At 39.6% G+C, this 23,217-nt stretch overlaps 1 protein-coding gene across 1 annotated transcript; it reads right to left on the bottom strand.

Annotated features, from left to right (window-relative positions):
• Positions 1-4,630: 4,630 nt before the first annotated feature.
• On the bottom strand, positions 4,631-17,339 carry shisa4 (shisa family member 4). Its single transcript, XM_033627344.2, has 5 exons — positions 17,112-17,339; positions 12,958-13,135; positions 12,007-12,143; positions 11,730-11,921; positions 4,631-5,807 (listed from the first exon to the last, which is right to left on the bottom strand). Exons 1-5 carry the CDS (start codon positions 17,188-17,190, stop codon positions 5,767-5,769), a joined length of 627 nt encoding a protein of 208 aa, XP_033483235.2. The 5' UTR covers positions 17,191-17,339; the 3' UTR covers positions 4,631-5,766.
• Between the last annotated feature and the right edge of the window lie 5,878 nt (positions 17,340-23,217).

The following is a 23,217-nucleotide window of genomic DNA, read 5'->3' as shown; positions in this document are numbered from 1 at the left end:
GAGAAGTTGAGTATTCCCATAGGCCAAAGCTGATGTCCTGCTGTCCTGTCGCGTCCCACTCACCAAAAAGCCACCAGAGGCATCAATCCTGGTGCAAAGAGGCTGGACTCTCAGTCCGCAAGCGAGGGGTACCAGTGATGAACTGCAAAAGCCTCGCATCATCAAAGTGGACTGTGAGGCTTGGACATTCTTGGAAATCCTGTGAAAGTGCATGTCCATATTTAGTTCAGGGTACACACTCCTTTAAAGGTAATGGGAAGGGCTGAAGTTTACAGAGATGCCAGAGCAGAGTTACACAGACTTCCTATTGCACAGTTTATGTTTATACAGAGACCAGATCCTAATTTTGTGTTTAGTAATGAATCTAATTTTAACAGGTGAGACTTTCACATTAGATTTTATGCCACAGTGAGACACGTCTGTGCTTCTTTTAGAAGCTTTTCTTATTTCCTAGTTCCTTAAATTAACACATTCCCAACATTTTTTGGAAAACAAAGCAATTTAAAACAGCTTTGTTTTTACAGGAGCTCCATGGAACACCAGCAGGTCAATGATTTAGGGGGAAGCAAATGATTTATGTGTCAATAAATATGTGGAGTGAAACACATGTTGGGATACTCTTGAGGCTGATCTACAATCTTCAATAAAGAACAATATCCTGCTGTTAAAGAGACCAAAATACATTAAAATTTTACAATAAATAATAATAATGATAATAATCATCATCATAAATAGTATAAAAATAAAATAAAAAACTTGAAAAAAATATATAAAGAAACTGAATTAGAAAAATAGATATAACAAATGCAAATAAAAATGGAAAAATATATAAATATTTTAAATTATTTATTAAATATAATAAATAATTTATTTTCATATATATATCCATGAAATATATATATATATGTATATATATATATATATATATATATATATATATATATATATATAAATATATGCAATGTAAGCATTAAAATACCAAATACTGACCTGGTGTGTACAGGCTGTGTATTTTTTCAATACATAAAAATGTAAAATGTACATATGTCAAAGTTGTATGGAAAACTGTACAATAAAATCTTATATATGATTGAATGAAATATATAAATGACAGTTTTATTAATCACAGTATTTTTTGTGTTGTTTTATAAAGATGTGATGCCTCTTGAGGAGGCTGTGCAAACATTTATTAATACGGATATATGCTATACTTTTTATGTATGTTGTCAATTAAGAATTTCAATTCAATTAAATTCAATACAATAGGGGCAAATATCCACTATGGACATATCTGTATAAGTGAAAAGTGTAGATATATTGTATATAGCTTTTATTTTTATTTTTGTCTTGCTTCATTTTTGTTTATCACTCAGTTTTTTCCTTTGCCTTTGACTCTTGAGCTGCTGTAACAAGTTATTATCATAGAAATATCTTGTGGTGTTGCATAAGATGAGTGACATAAATCAATCCAAAGCCAAACTTCTGGACACATTTAACATTATTTGGAGGTTAATGTGGACATCTAGTGGTCAAAATGATGTACACACGAAACCCCTGTACAAATGCTGTATAATCAGATTTCTTGTGAACAAAAACACACATGAGACAGGTGCATTTTTACATTCCAAAGTTAAATTTTATGTTAATAGAAATAAAAACTTTTCACTCACTTTATATTACAATGTCATACCATCCATATGACAACAGACAAAAAAGCCATATCCAGAAGTTATTTTTGCCGACTGATGTCATTTCATTGAACACACTCATGGAGTTGGTTTAGAAGCACAAATAAACAGAAACATCATTGAGCAAATGTTATGTCAAACTACATATGAAAGCATCTTACAAAGAAAAGTCTTTCAAAGGTGTTCTCTTTGTGCTTTACAAAGGCTCGACAAATCTGTACATATGGACGTCGCCATCGGAGGAAACTAATTATGCTGTGAACTTCTGCAGAAACAAATACAGCATTAAGTCTCAAGAAGTTTGCCCAGGCCTCTCTGATCAGCATAACAGTGTTTTATACTGTCTCATTTCACTTTGAGGTTGAGATACATCACACTCAAAGAGTTATTTATAATCTAGTTGTCAGACAGCTGACTGTACAACACATGCTCGAAATGTCATGTTTTACAGTTCGCACATCTTACACAGGACACAGGGCTGTTATTGCCTGTCAAAGATGATAAATAGAAGAATTTCAGTTTAACGTTACAGACCCTGACCTCACTGGAGCCCAAATTGTGAATTAAAACAGTTTGACATTTGGGAAATACACTTACGTTGCCTGCTTTCTTGTGCTGTTAGGAGAGGTTTGCCTAGAGGGCTTTCTGCCAGAAAGCTATGTCTCGGTTACAGTTAAGGTTTCTGCCCTTCTCCACGTGCTTTTCTTGGATAATGCTAATGATGGTTTAGCTGCAGCCGGTTAGCTTAGCTAAGCACAAAGACTGTAAACAGAGGGAAACAGGTAGCCTAGCTTTGTCAAGCTGTGACATAAAATAAACCTCATATCATGTGCCGTCGGACTAAAGTAATGGTAACTATTCCAGAAGTCTGTTGCCTAGCAACCGCTACCAGCAATTAGCCTTCCCCCGCCGCATAGCTTCCCATTAATGGCAAATTAAATATATATACATTTAAAAACGGTAAATCTGAGTTTCGCCAATAGATACGGCGTTAATTAGTGAGCTTTAAAGTGGCTGGTAGTCCTGGTTTTTTTTTTAGCTAAGTACAGAGCCAGGTTAGCCGTTTCCCCCGTTAATTAACACAGATTTATGAAAATGTAAGTACAAGAAGTCGCCATTTTGTATGACGTCATGTGCCGCCGGACTTCTGTTGCCTGGCAACCGCTTCCAGCAAATAGTCCTCCCCGCCACATACCCACCTATTAAATGGCAAATTAAAATATATATAGAAATTGAAAAAAAGGGGGTAAATTTACGCTTTGCCCACAGATAAGACGATAATTAGTGAGCTTTAGAGTAGCCAGTAGTCATGTTTTGTTAGCTAAGTACAGAGCCAGGCTAGCCATTTCCCCCATTTCCGGTCTATTTTAGCTAGTTGCTACGCTAAACTAACCCACTGCTGCCTCCAGCTAGCAGCTAGCTAGCTACATATTTACAGTGGCGATCTTAGATTTTAGACTCTGGAGGGGCCCCAGGTGAAGAAGCCCATGGAGGCCCAGCCCCCCTAGGCCCCCATAAAAATGCAGTCATTTCAGTCAAAAAATGCATTCACTCAGTTGTGCTTCATCAAATGTCATTATCATTTGTTAAATAAATATATAAATAACACCATTCACACAAGCATCATAGTATTGGAACAACCAGCTCTCATAAGGTAGCAAGAGGGGGCCCCACTAAGGAGGGTTTTTAGGCAGTGGCAGTGGACTTTATAGACCGAATCGCAGTGACGTCACACAAGATAACTGGCAGTTGTTTTAAATTGTGGAAATTTTCAGTCATTTTCAGTTGTAACTGCAACGTTTACAGGGTGTCTGGTTATTAGAGTGAATTAAGTCAGTCTACATTTTGCCAACAGGTAAGTGCAAGTCTAAAAAGACAGTAAAGAGTAGTATTGTTGTTTTAGATATTTGTAACATTAGAAATGTTGACTTTTACATAGAAAGGCTTCACTCATTTTCACAAAAATAAATTTAAACATGGATAAATGAAATTAGATAGAATGGCTGTTGTAGTTAAGACCTCACAAATTAAAATTTAAGACTATTTAATGACTTTGAAGGCCTTATTGTTATAACATTGGGACCTGTAGACACCCTGGTTTAAAGATGTTTAGCAGTATTTAGCCACCTAAAATACACATTATCTCTGTAAGTGTACACTATATTTGAATTTTTGCTAAGCTTTACCTTACACACTAACCAACAGAGGCCTCAGTAGTCCAGCAACTCAGTGTTCTGCTAAATGGCTTCACTTCCCTGTTAGAACAGGCTGTTGGCAAGGTGAAGCGTGAAAACATTCTAAATATAGCATACACTTAAACTGATACTGATTTTTTTTGGGCCTTTTTGTAGTTGGCCAATTAATGGATGGCTAACTAACTGAGTCAGCGTTTTCTCAGTGCTGTTGGATTTTATGTACATGAGGATTTTAGTTCTTGAAATTAAACATTGTGATTCGGTCTATAGTGTCTTATGGGTGATTTAAGGGGGTTTATAGTTGTCAATGCGAAATGTGCAAATGAGAGTGGCCATTGGGGGCCCATTTTCCCATTTTTTTTTGCCAATCATTTGCCTCACCTAAATGCACCTCTGCTTATTTACCATAGAGACATGATATTGGTATTGATCCTTAACTCTAAGCCAAGAAAGCATACTTCCCAAAATGTCAAACCACGAATTTAAAGAGAGGTGGTAAAAAAAAATCTACTTTTTCAACAGTAGTGATTTTTGGCTTCGTAGCTAGTCCACAAGGTGAGAACCCATTCACAGTAAGAGGTAACTTCGATAATGACAAATACCAAATGGAAAGATGCCAGAAATGCTAAAACGTCATATCTTATGTTACAATAACAATACATTATGTTTAAAATAACTTGTTACAATATCATAAAATATTCAGCTGAAGAACAGATTTACAAAATATGTATTTAAATAGTTAATCTCTTTTTTTTTTTTGTCGTCATGTTTAATTATTGTAAGGCGGGACATTTTTTGTTTTAACCAAAGCAGCAAGATCTGCAACTCCCCTGACCTGATATGTTACAAGAAATAAACATTTAACATGAATTTCACTGGAAAACATCCTACGTGGCATTATGGGATTAATCTAAAGACCTCTAATTCATTTAAAACCAGAAAAGAAGCATGAGAGGACAGATAGCTTTGACTGGAGTAGCATGCTGATGTCGAGATGTTACATTAGAATGGTGCAGATAATATACTACCATAAAGTAAATTAGTCGAGTTAGATACAGAAAAGAAGAGACAGAGTTTAAACTAACGGGTGACTAAAGGCATCTCACACAGAATTAGGAGTACCATGAAATCCTTCGCCTGCCAATTTAAGACAGCATCACGCTGCCTTTGAGCCAAACATGTCATCTTTTTAATCAAACATGCAGTTTGTTTTTCACTTTAGCCTCTAAAATATTACAGGAAAAAAACATCAAATACAGAAATAAAGACATCATGTAATCATATTTGGAGCGTGTGGAGAATGTGTGACCTGGAATGTAGCCGTAGGCAGTTTCAAATTCACTTCAATTTATTACAAATTTAACAAAAGTGAGGAAGTAAAGCATTTTCCCTTTGATCACTAACGAGGGAGTGCATTATCATATTTGTAAATCCCTCCTATCCCCCTCTTTGCCATCTTTAGGTCACACCCTGTCATTGAGGTGAGTGTGTCAGAGCACAAGTGGCAGCACAGAGTTGAGACGCCAGCCGGATACCTCCTCACTTTGGGGATGGTGTGACGGCCTCTGTGAAACCCGCCGGGAGTGTCGAGGCGTCAGGTTGCAGAACAGAATTTGACTTACGTAAATACTCTGGGAAAAGTAGGACAACATTGTAAATAAACAAAGAAAGAAAAAAACAACCCTTAAAGTGCCTCCTGTTCTCTTTCACAGACAAACCACTGCTAGTCGAGTTGTAGCATTTGAGTGTTTGTGTGAGTGTGTGTGTGTGTGTGTGTGTGTGTTTGAGTGTGAGAGTGTTGCTGCCTTCTCCTTTTGAAACAGTCTTTGCTCTCAGTTGCTGTTGTTTCCCTCTGTGTGTATGTGTGCGTGCAGACGAGCTCATCAATGTCCAGGATACTGAGGTGGAGAGTAAGGTGGAGGGGCTGAAAAATAAGTTGGTAGAAAGATAAAATAAAGTCAGATCTTCATATACGACTACTGTAAAAATCAATTAGAAAATAAAATGAATAAAAGCCAGCAAATTCAGTAGGATTCATTCTCAAAAATAAAACAGCTGTTAACGGGAAATTTTGGTTTATTTCAACCTGTCTCCTATCGTCCTAAATTTGTTTCAAGTGACTAGTGACATAGAAATAATAGTTAGCATGTTAGCCGTTAGCCTAGAAACAGCCGGGCCGCATAGTAGCGTCAGACCTGTTAAAACGTAAGTGAACGGGCAACCTTCAAGTGCAAAGTTGGTCCACTAAACAAGCTTTTTTTCCACAAAGACCGCCTCATGTCGTTAGGAAAAAAGTCAGAGAACATATAGAAAACGACATGTAAACATGTTGTCTTACCTTACCGGTGTCATACTGTGCCTGAAATCTCGCGAGAACAAGCAGCAACAGCTGGAAGGCAGAACCGGACAGTAGCCTGAAAAGTTCATTCATTTATTTTATGAAAGATTTATAGAACAATGGCTGACTTTTGCCAGACTTCGACTTTGTGGAGGAGGAATTTGATTTTGCAGAGTTAGATGGCCGCCCTTATTTATTTGAGCCAGAATACACTGACGAAGAGCTTCGTGAAATTGAAGAATGGAGGAGGAGAGACAGAGAGGCGCAAAAGGTAGAGGACGAGAGAGGAGGAATGGCTGCTGCAAGGCTGAGTAGCTCTGGAGATTGGTGGTGTACCTGTGAATGCTGTGCCCCAGTGCCCACAGAAGAGGAATGCCTCTGTTGCAAGGAATGAGACCGGTTACAGCCTTATTTTCAAGGTCTGGATGTGACCGAGGACGAGACACCTCCACCTGGAGTAACGTTAGTATCCAGCTGGGATTTTTCTAGAGCTCACGAGATTTCAGGCACGGTATGAGATCGCTGCTTGTTCTCGCGATATTTCGGCTGCGCTTTGGAAAGCAGAGCTAGATGGTAAACAAACATGGCACCACACCGGTAAGGTAAGACAACACATTTACATGTCGTTTTCTATATGTTCTCTGACATTTATCCTAACAATATGAGGCGGTCTTTGTGGAGAAAAGGCTTGTTTAGTGGACTAACTTTGCACTTGAAGGTTGCCCGTTCACTTACGTTTTAACAGGTCTGACGCTACTATGCGACCCGGCTGTGTCTAGGCTAACGGCTAACACGCTAACTATTATTTTTATGTCACTAGTCACTTGAAACAGATTTAGGATGATAGGAGACAGGTTGAAATAAACCGAAATTTCCCTTTAAGATATGGTGACTTATGCCCAGTTCAGACCAAAGATCCACGACAATGCACCATTCTGCAACGTTCTAAATACCTGCTGGTTCACACCAATGCAACTAGACGAGGCGGTGTATCATCTCTATGCAACAACTCCCTGTACATCTGTTCTGTTTCCATCTTTTCAGGCTTATTTTGTGGCTGAATATAATTTGTCGCTTCTTAAATATGAATGAGAATAGTGATAGTGAGATACTGGCTACAGCTGCATAAGCAGTCGTGATGAAATGGCGAAAAACAGAAATAAAACCAACATCAGATGGACTGTATTCATAATAAATACGCCACAATAATATTATTAACCAGCACCAATTAATCAAATGAGAATGTGTGTGTGGGGGCATAAGCACATACAGCGAGCAGCATCAGCAACCCACCACCAGCAACAGAGGGACTGGTGGGGACAGAGCACCTGCTGCAGCAAGTGAACATGTCGTTCTCGTTCATTTGACTTGACCAGTGGACCTAGCTACATTCACTGTTGAAACAGGTGAGGTGACAGGCTTTATGTTCTAAAACCAGCCGCCAGCAATTTGACCTGCTGAGCTGCAGGTGACACCATCAGCCATCATTTGAGTCGAGCTCAGACCAGCCAGTTCACACTGCTGCAACTTTTTTTCTGTAACGTTCTAAAACAGTTTAGTCCCGCTGCAAATCTTTGGTCTGAACTGGACCCAACAATGTAATCCTTAGAGCTGCTAAAAATGTCAAATTTCCTGGCAATAGGCCTTTCTCACAGCAGACATTTTGACTTGTCACAGTAGGAAAAGCACAGGTATTACTAATGACACCAACAATGGCTCTGCTGTATTCAAATGTTTCAGTGAGAGTGACAGTGAGCTAGCATGCACAATATCAGAAACCTGAAATCAAAGCAGCTAATGGAATTCAGTCATTATTTTCACTATTTACATTCTCGCTTTTCCCACTGAGACAAGTCAGAATGTCATGAGATGAGCGATAAATCATGAGATACTTTCCATTTAAGGTGACCTTTTCAACTGCTGCTGGTTCTAGAGGACAGTGTCTAAATCCGATGGCAAATTACTGATCACTTTGTTAAGATAGAAAGCATTCCTTCATAAGCCCCTCAGTGGGAAACTAAATTTTTTCACTATGCTGTTAACTACAGACACATGCATAAACAGAGTTCAGTGCCTTACTCAGGGACACATCGGCAGTGCCCAGGAGCATGAACTGGCACATGTCCGTATTTGGTCTGTACGGGGACTTGAAGAAGTGACCCTCCAGTTCCCAAGAGAAGTCCCTGCGGACTGAGCTACTTCTATTTCTTGTTCAGATTTTCATCTGGTGTTGGTCCTCCAGGTAACACAAGGGTGTCACCCAAACACCCCGTGGCCAATTAAATATCCAGTGTTTCCCATTAATTAACGAAACTATGGCAGCCCGCCATAGTTTAATTTGACCCGCCATAGTTTCTAAATAAAAGATTTAGGCTGCCGAAAGTATTGACTTCTCATAATATAAATAATATCTCGAACGCTGTAGCGTTTTGTGCCGATGTGCTCAGGCTGTCAGATCCAGCGCTCGACAGTGCGAGCATTTCACTCAACTAAAACTACGTGTGTGCGAACTGTAAAAAATATTTAGGGGCAAAAAAAAAATCAGCCGAAGCAGCCTATATTTTTGTCAATAAAAATATATGATAATCTAACCACAAATGTTGGAGGAACTCCAGCCGCCTTCCCTCTTCCCTCTTCCCCGTGTGACACGGTTATGAGCAGTTTTCCAAGCCACTGTTGGCACAATGAATATAAGTCCCACTGTCGGCTGGGTGGAAATAAGTCAAAGGGCTCTAGTTTCCCGGCACAGCGCAGGGTGGCGAACCCCACACAGAGCTAGTTTCGAGCTCAGTTTGGTAGTTTGGCAGACCGAGGTGCGCTGAGATGGGTTTGGTGGCGCAGCAGGGGGAGGTGTCGACAGATCCAGCTTGGCGCAGTGATAGTTTCGTGCCAAAAGGCTTCGCCGAAGGTGCGCTAAAAGCTTGCCATCTGAAACCAGGTCTACTGTCAGCGCAGGGGGAGCGCAGCCGGTGTAAGCCGAAGTTTGGCTGACCGGCGGACAGTGCGCACACGTCACCAAAACCTCACAGGCAGGTTTCCAGAATATCAGGCACATTAACAATGCAATAAATAACCAAAAAAAACACTATTCAATGCAACTATCTGCAATCAGCACATAAATGTATCTCTATATCGACTGTCCCGTCACATCTGATGTCAGATCAAAGGGGACTGGCACCGTTTGGCACGTTTGGCACGCGTAATGGAAACCCAACCTGATTTGATTAAACAGCTGCAAACTAATGAGTTCACATCCCTCTCAGCCAACCACAAACAGCCACAGCATCAGATAGGGAGCATATATTCAGCATCTGTCATCTTAGAAAAGTCAAAACAAAAGAAACAGAGTGAGACTGCGAGAGAGAAAGAGAGAGCGCGCGCACGAGAGAAACGCATCATTGATTTACAATTGTGGTGACCTCCTCCCCGGCTACCTTTGCATCATCAGCCCGTGGAGGTCTGCTCGCAGTTCCATATATTTGGACACTGCGAGCAGACCTCCCGGACCAAAACATCAGGTTCCTCCTGGGAGAAGTTTGGCTGTCTGACGCTGCTGCTCTCTTCTGCCATGGCGAATTGAGTAAACTCTCATTACGCCTTCATGCGGCACATTTAAGGGCAAGGAGAGGGGCTCATTTGATTGGTGTGATGTGTGTAAAACCCACTCCACGCCTTCTCTCCTCCCTCTTTCCGACTTTTGGAGGGACGGAGGTGGGACAGATGAGTAGCTGCGCCAGCGCGCACGGTGTGCCAAACTTGCAAAATCCGCCTGGCCACACCCAGTTGGCGAAGCGCAGGTGCGCTGCGCCCTCGCCTCACCCGGTCTGCGAAACTAGAGCCCAAAGTGTGGAGAAGAGGGACCGGGAAAAGCGGCGGACCTCCGGGGAAGCCTGCTCCGTTCTCCCCGCAGTTAGGGACCGTTCGCCACGGTACTGCTGCTGGGCAGGGTGGAAATAAGTCCTGCAGAGTTACAGAGGACCTGGAGAATGTTTTAGGATAGTAATAACATTATATAAGATAATCATATTACAAAGATAATATAAGATAATAAAATTAAAGACAAAATGAAATTGCAATACTTTTTCAAAACTTGATGATTTTACCTTTCTGTACATTTTGTATACAAATTCATTTCAATTTCAATTTACAATGTTCAAAATTTTCTTCTTCATAGTTTCCCAAAATCCTGTGGGAAACACTGATATCCTTAAACAGATTTTATGGCAATCTGTGATCTAAAAAACCAACATCACTGTTCTTACTTCCTGCCGTTAGCAGGGTAAGGGCGTGTGTCCACAGAGCGTTTTTTTTCTGGGCACCAGCTTCTTTTTTGATTGTTCCCAATGAGGTGAGAGTGTATGCTGCTGCATGCTGTGTCCTCCAGACAAGGCGCTTTCAGGAAACCAATCACATGAGGCGGGACTTGTCACTCTGGTAACCAAGGGAATGGAGGATAAGCTTGCTCGGGCCGTGTCTATCCCATAGACTGGACGTAGCTACCATGACATCGCCCACTAGTTTGTGGACTCCTGTTCTGAAGCCTTGAGTCCTGGGGTCTCATTTATAAAACAATGCATAGGATCCATACTAAAAGTGTACATACGAACAAAAGCCAAAAATTGTGTGTGCAATGACAATTTCTACTATCAGGCTTCCACCTCACTATCTGTGTCGCCAATTTCTCATCTCTTAAATGTTTGTAAGCATGGGTCAAAGTTTCTCCCATCAAGTATGTTTTTATAGATCACAATGTTTGCTTGGGAAGTGGCGTACGCCTCATTCAGGCCTCGTTTTGTGTGTACGCAATGTTTATAAATGAGACCCCAGGACACTATCAGCAGACAGCCTGTCATTCGAAGTGGCATGCCCTTAATTATATGTAAGTTTAAGCCTTAATAAAATGTAAAGAGGTGAGTTATATAACAATTACCCCCGTACAGCTGTAGTTAATGAGGTAGTTAGCTATAGAAACCAAAACCGTTTCACTTCTGTGTTGGCTTCATTTTTCATCCTCAGAGGCTGCCGCTTTGTCTCTCTGAGCTATATGTCAGACAAAAACTACCATAACAGAGACAGAGAGGCTCATTTGTGGAAGAATATCAGCTGGACTCAATATTGCTAGTGAGTGCTTTTATCCCCGTACATATACGCTGGTATCTTGTACAAGCTTGTTAGCTGTGTAAACAACCCTCCGTTAATGTCGCCTCATCAAAAATTGCTGGGAGTAGTTTTTTATGAAGCACTCCCCAGTGCCCTGCCACCACTGGCTCTCTACCAAAGAAAGCGCTATGTGCACACAGGCCCTAATAGACACAAGACGCACTTCCTGTGTATATTGGCTCCAGCAGGGGCCACTTCACTGTCCCAAAGGCAAGTAACAGAGCTTGTAATTGAGACAGGATATTGGCACATTGATTTATGTGCATGTGTGTGTGTTTGAGCTTTTTTAGATGAGTTTTTTGGTTGTTAGTGCAGATAAAAAATGTGGAAATAATGTCTAATGCTTACCCTGGTTGTATGCAGGGTCCATCAGGTGTGGTGGATAAGGTCCAGGCTGCATCATAGGGTACTGTGGAGGCATTCCAGGGTACTGGGGTGCCATTGGATAACCTGCGTGTGGATAGTCAGAGGGTCCCAGTGGTTTTCCATAGGCGTCATACATGGGCTCCACTGGATAGCTGGCCATGGGGATCTGCTGGGCTGTGGGTCAAAAAGTACAGACAGCTGTGAAGGGAAACTATAGACTCGTATGTAAATGCTTGGACGTAAAGAGTGGAGGTCTCACCATCATAAGGTGTCCTGCCCCTCTGCTGCCTCCTCTGGTAGAGGTAACAGCAGGAGCACATGAAGCAGCACACCATGGTCGCAATGATGGCCACAAACAGCAGGATGGAGGAGGCGATGCCGGCTAAAGTGGTGGGGCTGAGAGGAGAAAACAGACAAGCGCTTAAGTTACAAAGCATTTCCTTTCTTGCTTTGATCATCTCGCCTCGCGTCGTTCCTCCCCCTCTATCACGCTAATTACGACTCACTTTAGAGGGGATTAAAGCGGAGATGGCTGTGATGTGAAGCTTTTGATTCAGTCGGGCTGTTTAACACAGACTGACCCTGAAATCACATCAGAATTAATGACGTACACCCTGCGTCTCTCTCTGTTTCTCTCCACCACATCCCATCACCTCATCGTCTCGGTGAAGCAACAAAGCCCTCCATTTCAGCTCAGCCTCCGCCGCCCACTGATCTGATCTCCCACTGGGCTTAATAAGCTGCAGGTTGTCTGCTCGCTACTGGATGGTGATGGATGGTTTCCAGTGCTGTGGAGGGAAAGTGCCATGGTGCAGTCTCTCAGGTACGGGCTTGCTTAGTCCAGCATTATCACAACCACTCACAGGGGAGCGCTGATGTGAGAGAAGGACTAATGAGAACATATTACACTGTGGGGATCAATCCATTACAGTGATGTAATTGAAAGGCTCTTGCTTTGTTGAATTGTTTTAGTGTAGTACAGTGTGTACTTTGTATGGATGGATTTCAGTTAACAGATGCTCAAGGGTGCATCTCATTGTACAGACTGTGGCTACAAATTTCCTCCAGCAGGATGTTAAAGTCCGCCTTTGGAAAATGGAGGATACGTGATCCCTGCAGTGATGGCCTTGAATTGTGAACACAAACACTGACTCTTGGTGTCGAGTACATTTATAAATAAGTCATTAAATTAAAACCCAGCTGCTCCTACCTGAACTGGAAGAGCATGCAGCGCTTCTGCTCCCTCTCTGTGATCATCTTGAAGGCGTCCAGGCAGCAGTAGCGTCGGTGGCAGTTCCCACAGCAGAACGTGATGAGAGGGCAGTCAAAGCCATTGTGCCAGGTGCCATTTTTGTCCACGTACCACAGACAGTCCTCGTTCCCACTGACTGCGAAACAAAAACACAAAGTGTGAGGCGGCGTGACACTACGAGGAAGACAATCAAAATGAAAAGAAGTACAGAGAGAAAGAGAACGAAGGAAGCAGCAGGTCGGACTTCAATTTGTCCTCTGAAGAATTTATTATCCTCAAATTTGCCGACATGCTGTTGCTTCTATTGTATCACACATTCTGACGTGCTCGCTCACTTACAGACACCGCTTTGTTCTGCCTTGGGGAGAAAATAAATATTTATTTTGAAAATGTACTGGCTCTTCTTTCTTATTCCAGGCCAAACACAGCCGTAATGCATTATTCAGCGGTTCACTGTGGCAGAGGTTGAAAACTGATTAGGGGTGGAGTAAGGTACCTTGGATTTAAATGTCTGATTTTTTTTTTTTTAAGTCCAGGTATTAATTCTGGGGCTGTGACTAAGGATTATTTTCATCATCAAACAATTATTTTTCAACCAACTAATCATTTGAGCATCAAAAGGCCCTAAATGTCTTTTTGTCTAACCAAAAGTCCAAAAACTGGCATTTTTGCTTGACAAAATGACCTAAACAATCAAACCCACTATCATAAAAGTTGCTATTTTTGGCCACTGTATAGTACAAGTTCACATGATCAACTTTTTCCAAAAGCCAGAAATAAAACAAAGATCTGTGGTGTTTCTTTAGAGACTAAACTTCACACACTCACTGAGAAACATTCAGCATACTGTCGGTCATCAGAATAAATACATAGCGAGTCCTAAATTGAGTTGGAAGGAGCTGGCCTCATTATGTTTTCCATAACATAGAATTCCAGGCACACTAAATTACAGCCTGGTGAAAACAGCCACACGTGTGCACAAGCTGCTAAAAGTCACACTGACCTTTGTTTTCTCACATCTGGGAGAACACTGACGCACATAAAGTATCTTTCCCAATACGACCTGACTGAATACTGAGAATTAAACAGCATGTTTGTCCTCAGAGAGCCACACTTGTTTGTTGAACCGATGATTCCTCGAAGTGTATTAAACTAATGGAAACTCCATTAGAGGATATCTGCAGCGTGGAGCCAAAATCTATGAAGACTTGGCTGGTGAAACTGTTTGGATGAAGTTTGGATGTTGACCTTTGAGAGCTGGCATCAAGAACTCTTATTGTGCCATTTGATTTAAGTCTTGATATTATTTATAAAATCTATTGTTGTGTAGTAGAAGTTTTAAACTGCTGTGGCCTCTTAACTTTTAAGAGTCAAATAACAGTCAAATAAAAGCAAAATAACTATTTGTCTGATATTATTGTAATACTGTCTTGTACATATTGCCTTGTAATGACTAGCCTATCTTTTTTAGGCAAACAGTGTTTAAGGCAATATTGTGTTGGAAAATAAAGGCATTTTTGTACCGTACTTTCATTCTTGAACAAAAAACAAAACAAAAAACAATAAAAAACAATTAAATTAAATTACGTTAAATTAAATAATAATATTGTTTATCCCGAAACCTATTGTCAGGCTAATGTTAACTCAGGTTAGGATATTAAGGATATTAATATTTAAACCACAATACACAAACACTACTGCGATTTTAAATGTTTTGTGATATCCTGAGTACTGCGATAACATATATTGCAATTTATTTTATTACATTTTTGTCAACTGCAAATCATGCCCCCTAAGGAAAACTTTAACATCTGTTTTATCGAATAAGATAAAGTATTCAGTCCGTTCATCTCCCTTTAAAAATACTTATTGCAACAAAATGTATCTTGTGGACTGAAAAACGACAAATTTATTATTTTAGTTGGTTACCAAATGTTTAATTTGTATTTGCAACATTAATCATTCCTATAATAAAAAAAATCAATACTTGGCAGGTGCCAAGTATGATGCACTACTGCCATGCAAATTACTGTATACTAAGCTGTATCGATTTTTTCCCCACCCGTAATGTTAACAATATACACAATATTAGCTATCTATCTATTTTTTACTATTTAATTAAAAATTTAAAAAAAAAAAATTTAATAAAATAGCAATCTGGAAATCCATCAGTTAAAAAAAAAAAGTTCTTCCTTTACAATGTAAATTGCAGAATCTGTCTTGAGAGATTAATAAAATAGTAACAGTTTAGCTGAACAAACACACACAAAAACCAGGGAAACTATAGTTTCCTTTTCAAAAAACAAGGATTATTTCGTGGACAGAAAATTAATCTGCAACTATTTGATAATCAATCAAACATGAGTCATTTTTCAAGCAAAAATGCCCAAAGTGTGGTACCTGCATGTTCTCAAATGGGAGGATGTGCTGCTTTTCTCGGTCTTATATTATAGTAAGTTTAACATTTTCAGGATTGTAAACGTTGGTTGGACAAAACAAGATATTTGAAGAAGTCACTTTAGGCTATAAAGCAGTAGTGCCACAACATACTGCCCGTGGGCCAGAACCGGCCCACCAAAGGGTCCAGTCTGGCCCTCTGAATGACTTTGCACACTTAATATTGATGCACATGTGAAGGCTAAGAGGTGCCAGGTTTCAGGAGTTAAACCTGACTAGAATACAGTTCTCTAAAAAAAAACAAAAAAAAACAACTCATTGGGGTCATATTTAAAGATACTGATCACATTATATTTATGTTCTTTTTGAGCTTTAATTGATAAAGACATAAATGTAAAAACTAAAGCTTACCAGCACCCCCTTGCATTGTGCAGTGACTTTATAGTCAAACCTGTAAACTAAGACACCTTAAGTTTCCCTTCAAGGTCCAGTGTGCAGGATTTAGGGGCATATAATTGGCAGAAATGGAATATAATACAATAAGTATATTTCCTTTAGAGTACAATCACGTGAAAATAAGACCAGTCATGTTTTTGTTACCTTAGAATGAAATGTTAATAACGACCATGGTCTCCATGGACTATTATCTGTGGATAATTTGGCTCCCGTGAAAACCTCCAATAAACACTGGAGGAATTGTAACTAAGTTTCAGCTGGTTGCAATGTGCAGTCCTCACCACTAGATGGCACTAAATCACCTTAAATCTCACACACTGTACCTTTAATAGGTTAAAGGTCCTGAGTGAAAATAATTAACTTTCACATTTAAGTTTCAGATTTAATTAAAATGTGATGAAAAAAAAACTGCATACATGTTTATAATCACAGTTTAGGGAGACGAGAGGAATCTGGAGATCAATCTGGATATGTTGTACTTTTGGGACGATACTGATCACTGTGCAAAAATAGCGTCAATCAGCAGCTTAGGTCAAAAAGAATCTGTATCAAACTTATATCCTAAAATAATATGGTGGCTGAGGCCCTGCCAAAACTTTAAATTTGTGAATGGTTTGTAAGGCAGCGGGTAACTTAACATGCTTCATTAATAACTTCCAATTTGGTGTGGCGGTACCACATTGAAATTACATGTCTTTTATTTAAGACAACTCAGGCTGTTCCTTATCTATTTTATAAATTAAATAACATTTTATAAATTTACTTATTTACAGTAAAACAAGTGTATTTATAGGTTATTATACTGTGGTGTTACTCGTGTGGCCCACTTGATATCAAACTGGGCTGTATGTGGCACATAAACTACTCTAGGATATAATTAACAGGCTTTTCTCACTGTTTTCTAATGATTTTTAAAGACCAAACGATTAATCGATAAGCAGATTGATCGATAAGGAACACAGTAGTTAGCTGGAGCCCTGTGGTGAACAAATGGCTCCCAGCATCAGTGAGGACAGACACTATGAAGTGACGGTTTGGTGACAGTTACCAGGACTGAAATAAACATGGAGGTTAAAGTAAACAGCCGGGGAGCATCATGAGAACACGCTGTGGCCGCTACAGGACGTTACATGGAACACACGCCATCATTAACGGCTGTGATAAATCAGGAACACGCACGCGGGGCAGCCGTTAGCAGGGCTGTGGAGTTAAACCGTTAGCAGGCGGCGCGCGGCCTGGATGGAGCTCCATAATCTTACCCTGAGAAGTGCAGAGGACGACGGTGAGCAGCGCCAGAGCCGACGCGATGAGGGACATGTTGCCCGCTGGAAATATCATCCTCGTCCTAATTAGAAACCGAGCGAGTGAAGTGTTAAAGAAGAGGTGTACAATACACGGGGATTTAACTAGCTAACGGCCGTCCGCAGACATCCTGGCTCTGGAACAGCAGAGGAGACGGGACGGCTTTGACGAGCGGTAATTTATCCGTCGAAATGACACATCGCGGCTGTGACGCCGTTTACCCGGGATGAGGAGGGTGCTGCCTTCAGGGACCGCCTGGAAGCTCGGAAAAGATCTCCATCAAGAACCAGAACCTTACAGTCATCCTATGAAACAGGGATTTATGCTGAAGCAGAGGTGACAAAAATAGAAATGACAGTCTAAAAATACTGCATTTATATTTAAAAGGTTTTTTTTAAGTTTAATACAAACCACATATGTATTATCAGCAAAATGTGAAGTATTAATAAGTATTACATACTGTATTTATTTATTAAATTTCATTTTATTCTATTTTATTATATTTCTTCCACTACATTTTTGTTGATAAAGTGTTCATACAAAACAGAAGCAGCTTTTAAAATTCATTTATTTATTTTATGTGCAATCATTTTTAACGTAGTTTTTGTTCAAGGCATATGTTGGCACTGCTTGAGTGTGCATATGTGCGCATGCATGAGTATGAATGAATGATATCTTATCCCCTCCCTTATTTATTTATTACTTTTATAATGAGTTCCGTTTTATTCTGTGCATTTATTTATGTTGTATTTATTTATAAAAATGAATTGAATTGAATAAAATAAGAAACTGTAAGTAAATTGTCCATTGAAAATATTCTACTTTGAATCGTGCAATCTTAATCTGGCATGTAAATCTTTTTATTTATTTTCATTTTATTTTTTTGTTTTTTTTTTAAATTGAATCTTATTTCATTTTTATTTATTCAGTTCAGTTTTTCGTTGTTGTTTTTATACAAAAAATGAAATAAAATCTAGTGGGAATATTTCATCCTATTTTAATGCAAATTCACTAATTTAAAAAAACTGATTTTTCATAATTTGATCTGATTGTTGATTTAAAATCACCTCGACCAACTACCATAAAAAAAAGATGCTCATATGTTAATGCATCAGTCATTTACAGTTTACTTTCTAAATTTACATTTACTTAAGTAAATGTTGGACTTTTACTTGTACCAGAGTATTTTTACTTTGTTATATTTTTTATTTAAGTCATATATCTGCACACTTCTGCTACCACTGAACTCTGGTACCAAGGTGCAGGCAACATCTGTAAAAATGTTTACAAAAAACCCCCAGAAACAACAAAATTTTAGCACAGTTTATAAAAAAAAATACAATAATAATAATAATGAAGATAATAATAGATAGAATACATTATATTTTAAGACTTCTTGGGCTCCAAACTACATCAAATAATATTTAGAAATAGGTTTAATGTGTCTATTTTTAGTGTAATCCTCGGATTAGCTGTCCTGTGTATTAGAAAATCCCTCCCATGCTCAATATATAGATGTAACTCATGTTTTCGAGCAGCTTTGAATGCAGCATGAGAGGTCAGAGCGCCCCCCTCCCTCCCCGATCGGCCCTGATAGAGACAGAAAGAGACTGGATGTTAACATGCTCATCCACTTCATACAGAAAACAGCTGCTCATCATCAGGAGCTGTTTTCACGTGTGATGCACAGTAAGGAGAAAATGTAAATGCGTTTCCTGTGGTGGTGATTTAAACACAATAAAGAGGCAACAATAAGTTTTAAACACCTTTTATGTGAGGTTAGAATATACTGAATTGTTGGGCATCATAGAGACAACTTTATAGAGATGTTACCCTAATAAATAAACACAGAAACACACGTGGCTTTAAATCTGTGTGAGGCTGAAGTCAGTCCATCTCTGCATCTCTGGATTAATGATGAAGATGAAGAGGAACAAGCAGCTCACAGCTCCCTCTTGTGGATCACCTGAAAGCTCCCAAAGGTGCCCTGCATCATATATAAATAGGTGTTTTCACTTGTGCCTGATGAGACCTACTCTTGAGGGCAATGTGGGGATGTGCAGACTGTAGTTTAGTCGCAGAGGATACACATTTATCATCTTTTTTAAACAGCATTTTGACTTGTCATAGCAGCAACAGCACAGCTGTAATTAATAACATGAGCAACTCAAATGTCCCAGTGAGTTCTAACAGTGTGTGAGCATGCCCAACACCAGGACCAAACTGTGGCAGCTAAACGGAGTTCGGCCGTCAATCATTTATTTACACCTGGGATTTTCCTGCTGTGACGTGTCAGTGTGTGCTCTCTGTAAAAGGCCTGTACACAATAGGGTGTGTATTTAAAATCCACGTTTTCATCCCTTTGATTCTCAAGTCCAAGTCAAACATGGAGGCCGTGCCTTGAGTACAAACTGTTAATTTATTTTGGGTATATCTGTGTAAGTTGTATTATTCGGTATATAAGGTACGTACGTGGATTTTTGTTTGTTTGTTTTTTAGTATTTTGTCCACTTTCTGCTAACAAATGTTCCCATAAAACATTAAAAATGAAGAGTATTTGGGGTGCCCAGTGGCTCAGTTGGTAGAGCAGGTGTCCTGTGTATAAAGGCATTGTCCCTACCGCAGGGGCCATGGGTTTAAATCCAACCTGCGGCCCTTTGCTATACTAAAAAAATAATAATTACAAAAAATAATAATAATAATAATATTTCACTAATGAATACCCTTGAACTAGATATTTCAAGTGGTCACTTTCATTCTAAGGCAGTTTATATCTTTAAGATTCATACCTCCTATCTCCAGCCTGACAAAATGTTGCATTAAAGGACCTCTGTCCACATAGCGTTTTATTTTTTCCCAGCACAGGCATCTTTTTTCGAATGTTCCCAATGAGGAGAGGGCCTTAGGAGAAGCGCTGCGCCTAGCATCCACATGGCATTCAAGTTTAAAACAGCTTAATCAGCACTTTATTCTACTTTTATGGATGAGTTTCACCACAGTTGATTTAAAGCTAATGAAAATGCAAAAATATTGCTTATAAATACTAAAACAAGGGGATCACACAGAAAGTGTTTTAGCAGCTGGAGGTGGCTTTTTATTAGGGGCCGAGCAGCCCACGCTGCCAGGACCCTATTGTTATCCTGCATGTTCTTCTTCTTCTTCAAAAATTCATAACAAATCAACCATATGTGCTACAGCTTTGGAACTTTCACTCTGAAATTTGCTTTTCCATGGTATGGATGGCTACTGTCTGGCACCCTGATGCTTGGCTTAGTCAATTTGTGAAACCACACATGAACTGTCACTTGCCAATTAGCTCAGTGAGATAGAAGACAGACCTTAGTCTCAGAAGTTGTGAGTTCAAGCCTCAGCTGAGGCAGAACGGACATTCTAATGTGAAAGTCCTATGTTCAGGCATCATGCTATGTGGATTAGAGACTACTAAGGGTAAAATAATTATGATCCAGGCAGTTTTGCGGAGAGACAAATACTCCTCATCAACACTTTTCCCTGTTATCCCTCGTCTTTTTTCCCTGTTTATTTGGCTTAGCTATCAGTCAATATGCAGAGTCTATCCAATAGCTACTTTTACATTTTAAAAAATGTTTTCATCTTGCCTAATTTTGCCTAAAATTGCCTGCCCCGACCATTGCTGTGCAGCAGCTATAATTATTGTTTGTAATGTGAATGAAGCTTTTTGCTCGCAGTTTTTGAGTTACGACACACCTCGGGTTTCTGGACTCTTAAGCGCCTGGCGTTTTTGCCAGAGTACTCTGAACTCCTCTGAACTTCAATTCAGAGCACAAACACCCTACATCATCTCTTTCTTTGTCATCTTTTCCCATTGTACAATCAGATGACCTCCAAGGCTGCTCAGCCTCTGTCCAAATTGGTAATGTGTACTCCCCCTCTGCCCCCATCTTCTATGGTGTTCCTCAAGGTTCCATTTTAGGCCCAATTTTATTTTCACTATACATGCTTCCATTAGGCTCTATATTAAGGAAATACAATATATCTTATCACTGTTATGCATATAATTTCCAGTTGTACCTCCCTTTGAAACCATCAGATCCTTGTAGCATTAATTCACTATGACAATGACATAAAATCTTGGATGGCACGAAGCTTTCTCCAGCTGAACCATGACAAAACGGAGGTCCTTATCTTTGGCCCTACAGACATTTCTGCCTCTGTTACCAGTGCTCTTGGTCCTCTGTCTTCACATTTAAAATCTCATGTAAAGAATCTTGGTGTCATCTTTGACTCTGGCTTTAAATTTGATAAACAGATCAGCTCAGTTGTCAGCTCAAGCTTCTTCCATCTAAGATCCATTGCAAAACTCATTTCTGTCCGTAAAAGATTTAGAAATTCTGGTACATGCTTTCATCTCCTCCCGATTAGATTACTGTAATTCCCTTTATACCAGCATCAACCAGTCAGCTCTGTCACGCTTGCAGCTCATTCAGAATTCAGCAGGAAGACTCATTACTGGTACCAGGAGAAGTGATCACATTTCCCCTGTATTGGCCTCGCTTCACTGGTTACCTGTAAAGTATAGGATTGATTTTAAGATTCTTTTATTTGTTTTTAAAGCACTGCATGAACCAGCACCAGATTATATTTCAGAACTCCTCACTCCCTATTCCACCTCTCGTCCCCTCAGATCCACTGGCAAATCACTGCTTTCCATCCCACTTACAAAGTTAAAAATCAGAGGTGACAGAGCTTTTTCAGTTGTTGGTCCGAAACTGTGGAACAGCCTGCCACAAACAGTTAGATCCTCACCCTCTATAAATATATTCAAAGCCCGGCTTAAAACCCATCTCTTTGCCCTAGCTTTTGGTGCTACATCATGAGAACATTTACTGTCTTTAATACTCTCTCTTTCCATCTCCTCTGTCTTTCCTTCTGTTTCGTTTTAATATTTTTTAATGGAATCCAGGCAATGGAAATCATCAGCCAAAGCATCTTACAAAATTTGTTAGATATTCTTCCTTTCCATTGAATTTGCTCAAGGCATTTACAGTATGTATCATATTTTAAATCAGTCCAGGCTTTAAACAAAGCTGGACCTTATTTCTAAGACCTTTTGTATTGATGTTTTTAAGAATACCTGTGAGCAGGAACTCTGCTGTTTTGGATGATTATTTTTCTTGGTTGTGCATAATTGTATCCATTGTAAAACACTTTGGTCAACGATTGTTTTTAAATGTGCTCTATGAATAAAGTTGACTTGACTTGATTTGAGAGATGGATCTTCTGTGGTGGTCACAAGTTTACAGTTGGTAAACAATGGAGGAGAAACTGGTGGTTGTGGTTGCTGGATACCCAGAGCTATACGGCCTGACGATAGACTGCAGGTTGTCATACTGCCCCGAGGCACTAGTCATCCTAAAATATGCCTGGAAACAGCCATCATGGAGGTGAAGCTCCTGGACCAACTGGTGGTACTCCCAGTGATCCACCCACTTTTTTAGGGTCTCATGTACCCACACAGATCTCTGTTTCCCCGTGCCCGACATACTATGTGCTGACAGCCTCTCACCCTCAACCAGAGCTACAGCAAGTACCCTCTGCCTCAACATTTTAGGAACTAGCTACTGATTACTTTTGCAACCTGCAAAACACTTTCTTTGTGATTGGGGCCTAAGCAGTGTTGGGCAAGTTACATCCAAAATATAATAAATTATATATTATTAGTTACTGTCATTTGAAAGTAATTAGTTACATTACAATATTACTATCTCTGAATTGTAATGCGTTACACTACTTTTGCATTACTTTCAACAAAATAGCCACAGAAATACATGACTAAGCAGTTAAAATGCTAAAATGCAGATTGTTGTAGCTGATTATTTACATTCAGTGGAGGGTGATGTAACATAATGACCGTGTAGGCCCCTAAAGCTACTAACAATTTAATATAATAGGCACAGTAAAGGCTCATGGCGCAATACAATAAGTAACAATGACTGTTAGAATCATACAAGCAAAGGATCCAAAGGATCAAAGTCTGTCTGTCTGTCTGTCTGTCTCTTATCATAGAGATGCTGCAAATATTTA

The sequence above is a fragment of the Epinephelus lanceolatus genome, chromosome 1, assembly GCF_041903045.1.
Source record: "Epinephelus lanceolatus isolate andai-2023 chromosome 1, ASM4190304v1, whole genome shotgun sequence".
Lineage (NCBI taxonomy): Eukaryota > Metazoa > Chordata > Actinopteri > Perciformes > Serranidae > Epinephelus > Epinephelus lanceolatus.
The sequence above is the reverse complement of the archived record's forward strand: the minus strand, read 5'-3'. Positions and strand labels throughout refer to the sequence as shown.